This window comes from Priapulus caudatus, unplaced genomic scaffold (assembly GCF_000485595.1).
Source record: "Priapulus caudatus unplaced genomic scaffold, Priapulus_caudatus-5.0.1 Scaffold255, whole genome shotgun sequence".
Classification (NCBI taxonomy): Eukaryota; Metazoa; Priapulida; class Priapulimorpha; order Priapulimorphida; family Priapulidae; genus Priapulus; species Priapulus caudatus.
This window is the reverse complement of record NW_014577316.1, coordinates 394,944-400,349: the sequence shown is the minus strand read 5'-3', so window position 1 is coordinate 400,349 and position 5,406 is coordinate 394,944. Positions and strand designations below refer to the sequence as shown.

At 38.5% G+C, this 5,406-nt stretch overlaps 1 protein-coding gene across 1 annotated transcript in view; it reads right to left on the bottom strand.

Moving 5' to 3' along the window:
• Positions 1-218: 218 nt before the first annotated feature.
• The window catches only part of LOC106808147 (programmed cell death protein 7-like), a gene marked incomplete in the record, with an annotated part of 9,647 nt that continues 4,459 nt past the window's right edge, over positions 219-5,406 (bottom strand). Inside the window, 5 exon segments of the mRNA XM_014810730.1 lie at positions 219-1,119; positions 1,685-1,766; positions 2,086-2,209; positions 2,395-2,507; positions 2,661-2,799. Coding sequence (XP_014666216.1) covers positions 999-1,119; positions 1,685-1,766; positions 2,086-2,209; positions 2,395-2,507; positions 2,661-2,799 — 579 coding nt within the window.

The window sequence follows — 5,406 nt, the reverse complement described above, 5'->3', positions numbered from 1 at the left end:
AATATGGCTTATGCACGTGTGTAGTCTATACGCTGGCGCCCACAGGTCTTAAGAAAGTAGAAGCACAGAAGGATAAAATCCTCAGTGATAATAAAAATCAAGCGCCATAGGCACGCTGCATGCTAGGGGGGTCTGGGGGCATGCCCCCCTGAAAATTTTTGAATGGTAGACGTCTGGAGATGCAATCTGGTGAGTCTTGCGAGAGAGATTTAAGAACAAAATGTAGGAACAAAATTGTTTAACCCAAAATTTACTGGAAGAACTGTGCTTCCAGTGCTTCTATCTGCGGGCGCCGCTGAGTCTATATACAATCACTAGAAACATCACTAGAACTTTCAAAACCAATCAAAGTCAGTCGTATTGGAAAATACAACTGATATTCGCATGATTTCATCTCTACTCTGGACAATTCATCAGTCATCTCCTTAAGGAATTTATATCATACACCCTTTGCAACTCACATACGTTTAACATATGGCAAGATGTTGCCACGCAAAAATGCCAAGCACCGAGCTGGCTGAAAAACAACTAAACTGTGCCATTCTGCTCCACAGATGTTTCTGATAAAAGAAGCTTGATTCAAATGAACCCATTGCTCAGTGCACTCTGCAGGATAAAAACTTTCTAAACAGAAAATATGATCCGCTGAACTTCTGCCAATATTTCTCCTACATCGGTTGACTATTCACCTATTCTCCGACTAAATCTTTGACCATCAAGATATCTCAGAGACAGATCAGACATGTTTCACCAACACGAAGCTTGTGTCAGATACGATGCATTCATCTTGTGATGAGATATATACGATGGCAAGTATTGGCCGAAAACGAGACGACCGCCATGCTTTCTCGGAGAATGATGACGCGCACTATCTCCTGCAGAGGGCCCACCTTGCAATGGTGAAAGCCCTGTGAAACCAGCTAGTACCTAAATGCACGGCAAACGGCCAATCACGACACGTGGCAATAGAGTTTTGTTTGTACAGCTATCACGTCTTCTCATCCATCGCCATCAACGGCAGAGCTCCATACTGTATCACAGGGGGGCGCTGACATCACCCATGAGTGTGGGAGAGTAGCACCTTCGTTCTCTGGCACGAGGAATGCATCCCATTGACTTCTGCAGGTAAATAATCCACAGGATTAAGCATGCGAGATCACCCAAACGATGTTGTCGTTATGGTGCCATGAACAAGTACTGCAAACGTCTTTACTTGTATTTTAGTTACATAGTAAGTTATAACCAATATTTTGGCACTAAATATCATTAGACAACATTATTGATAATAATAATAAAAAAACCTATGAATGTAGAGCATGAATGACCCAGCAGCAAATTAAGGAAAACGTCAATCACACACTATAGCTTACAAGGCATCTTGCATAATCAATTTGTTTAAAGTTACTTTACATGTGATTACTTATCACTTATTTGACACTTTTATTTTATATTTTATATGCTTGCAGATGGAACTGAAAACACATTGCGATATTACAACTACAATACCACCAAGTTTTTTTAATCAAAAAGGCTAGTCAAATCAACATCCCCTATACTGATATCCATGTAAAGCAATGTGTCTCACAAACAGTCTGTAATAAGCTGCTCTGAAGCAGAGTAAATCTAACATACATGTCAAGCAGTTACTTAATAAAACACCACATTAAAACTTTAAGTTTATTACCTAACATTTAGAAAGCATTCAATATTCCTGAAGGCTTGGCTGTAGTACTCATCATTAAACGTAACTTCGTTGAGTTTGTATTCTGAAGAAAAAATTAGACAGAAAAGGCTGGAAATGAAACAGCATTATTCACTCACAGCAAACATTATTAGCATATTTCAAATCGCGTAACATTTTCTAACTCATCACATTTAGAAAATAGCAATGGTAATATCAGGTGTATAATAGTGGATAGATCTATTATTATACACTCCTGGTAATATTTGTATATGTTCTATCCCTTACCCCATAAGAAAAGACTCCACAACCCAAGTGACATGATACCTTCAATAAATTGTTATCAAAAATAAATGGCAAATACAGCATCCGAATGGGATGTTGTATGGAATCTGTAATAATACCTGGAACACCGAACAGAGATTCACAGATTTCATCGCGTTTCATTTGCATTTGTTGGCCAACCCTCTGTGCCTGCCTCTCCTTTTCCTTGATCTTAGTCTCCTCCTGCTCAACGTCTAGCATAACCTGTTACAAGGTAAGCGGACAACCACTTAGCAATGAACTACGGTAGGAAGCTCGCGTGTTGGACAACAATAACAGGCTAGAGCAATCGAATGTCAGGTTCTTCTTCTTCTTCTTCTTCTTTTTGGGTCACTACACTATACTCGACCTAGCCACTGCTCTAATGTCAGGTGAATGAGTGTGAATACCTGCAACGTCCTCTCCTCAGCTTCATACACAGCTCTCTGACCTGCAATCACTTTACGCATCTGTGCGACTCGTTCTGTGAATTTCTCATCTGTTTCTTCTGGTGGCTTCAGGCCTGTGTAAAGTACATAATATATATCAAGAACATAAGTAATCAAAGCTAATGACACGGCTAACATATATAGCTTAGCAGGGTTTTTAAACAGTGGTACTCAACGTAGGTACCTTTACCAACAGTCACTTGCTTTCAGTCTGTGGCAAAACTTGCCTTTTCTAAAAGCGGCTTCCTTCCTCAATTGCCGGAGCTGCTCAAGTGCTGCCAGTAGATGGAGCCAGCGATCAACATCTGCCAGCTTCTTGCGCACCTCACTTAGAGTCTCGTCGGCTTCCTTCTTAAGCTGTGCCTCCTGAAGATAACACAGCACAGGTTCTGATATGAACTCCCATTAACGAATACTTGAAATGTTATTAACATCATTCAAAGTACACATTGTCGCCGTGTGTGGAAATGCAAGAAATTTCTTCCCATTAGGAAGAAAAGCATTTTACTGATTATCATTCTACTTTTATACTTTATACATCTATACTTCTATCTTATTACCAGGGTGCGAAATTAACGGGAGTACGGAGTCAAATACTCACGGATTTACTGTCGGACTCCCTGATTTGATATATGCAGGAGTCCGTGTGACTCCCTGAAAATTCTGCCATTCTAACTAGTTCGTTCCAGAGCACAGCCTCATAGAAATACCGTATTTTTTCAATAAAATTTGGCAGACGTGCAACTGCATGAATGTTAAAAATAAGCACATGCGTAATTTTTAATATCTTTAATTTTGAACTTCAGACTGTGGACTCCTTCATTTTGCTGCGGACTCCCTCTTTTTGAGGGTAAGGAGTCCGTTGGACTCCCGTGTTCAAAAGTTAATTTCTACCCCTGTATTACTATATGTTACTACTAACAAGGTGCATTTTATAATTTCTAGCATCCCTATTATTGAAGGATGTCCCAGTAGCCTTGCACTGTTTTGAGTTTTGCACAGACTCAAACTTTCTAGTCCATTGTATACCATGTATAACCAGTTATTGTCCTAATCTAGCCTCACATTCTCATTACATTCTCTCCTTCTTATTATATTACTGTTAATAGTTTAATTGAATTGGTAGTATTTTCCTGTGCACACTGCAGGTTACCGATATTAAATGAGTGTTTCATTTATTCCCATGTATATTGTCAAAATATCCTAATACTGCAACCTGTGTGCCAACCTGCTACTATGTGTGTGACTGTATTGCAGTAAAAGCACCTCTTATAATAGGTAAGTAGGGCCTACAGGCTTAAAATGTCGCAACTGGATGCGCCCGGCACTAAAAAATCCTGGGCAGAACCCTGTAAATATGTAAACGACAACTAAAATTGAACTAAAACTCTGTGTCTCTCTGTCTCTCTCTCTCTCTCTCTGTATAATAATAATATATATATATATACATATCTGATCTATGGTTGTAGTCAGTTGCTTAGAAAGAAACTAACCTCTGTGGTTGTGGTTTGCAGATGCGTCGTCGGAAGTTGCGGGAGAGAAAGAAGGCCATTCATTTACAAAAGGAGAACCAGAGGAGAGAGCTTCATGAGCAGATTGATGCCTGGCAGAATGCTATTATTCAGAGAAATGCTGAAGAAAAACAGGTGTGTGATATTCTTGTGACAGGGCTAGAATTATTTTTCATTTGGGAGTTTCTATGAAAAGATAAATACCATATTAACACATGCCTGTACAGATCACATCTGCTAAAAAATTATCATTTTTCTTGGGAAAAAGAACATACGGAAACGTTAGCACTTCAACAAAAACTGGAATCACTCAAGAAGAGCCTACAAGACGATAGCATCATAGTGAAGGCTGTGAAGAAAATACATAAGAAAGAGGTAGAAATTTTTATATTTAATGTGCTTCCATGCTCTGGTGTCATTCGTTAGTATATCCATTAGTAATAAATTTGATTTCTCCATGCCAAATGCTGAAGACCACAAAAGTAGGTGACAAAAATATTAAATCAGGGTTCTGCCCACGGTGGGCGGGTGTGCCCGGCACTCGCGGTTGCCGCCCGGCACTATTATTATTATTATTATTTTTTTTTTCAGCGGCTTTTTATTGCTCAGAATGCGGGAAATTGAGTTTCAGACTATCCAAAATCAAAAATTGCCCCGGACCCCCCCTAGATTGGCTTTGCACCTACGGCGCTTGCATCTTGCGACTTTGCGATGTTTTTGATATTTTCTGTCAGAGAATTTTCTTTTTCTTTGATCACGGTTATGTAAGTGTTCATCTGTTGCAGAAGGTTCCTTAGATTCTAGATGAATGAAACAGAAATGAAACTTTTATGTTATCATACAATATTTTGCACAGATAATAGTACTAATTTTACACAACTTTTCAACTGCACATAGGTATATAAGTTTAAAGGAACAAGATATATATGGTATTTTTAGCTCCCAAGCACTCTGAGATTGTGCGGGCTGTTTTAACAGCCAGAGTACATCACATTGCTATATTTACAAATGCCTTGTTAGCATACACATGGATCAATAGTATTTATATGTAAGATCCACTTGAAATTATAAATATTCGTTGCACCGATAAATGCCAGATCTTTTTCCTTTAAAGTGGATAAACCTTGCAACAAAAAGTCTACATACACCTACTGTGAGCATACTTGCATTATGCGAACATCAGGAAATGTTCTTATTGAGCCAGAAATCTGCTCCAGACTAGAAGATTTAGAAAACCGCATCCGACATAGTTTTGGCGTATAAATACACATAAATTATGTTGAGCGAAGAGGGTACGTTAGCGCAAATAGTTCCTGGAAAGAAAACACTATATTTGTTTGCTGATTGCATAACTAATGTGGATAACATATGATTTAAACAAATTTCACTATTTTGTACTGAACAAACATAAAATAATGAATTATAACTTGTTTTAAAGTGATTACGTCACGAATTTCTAGCA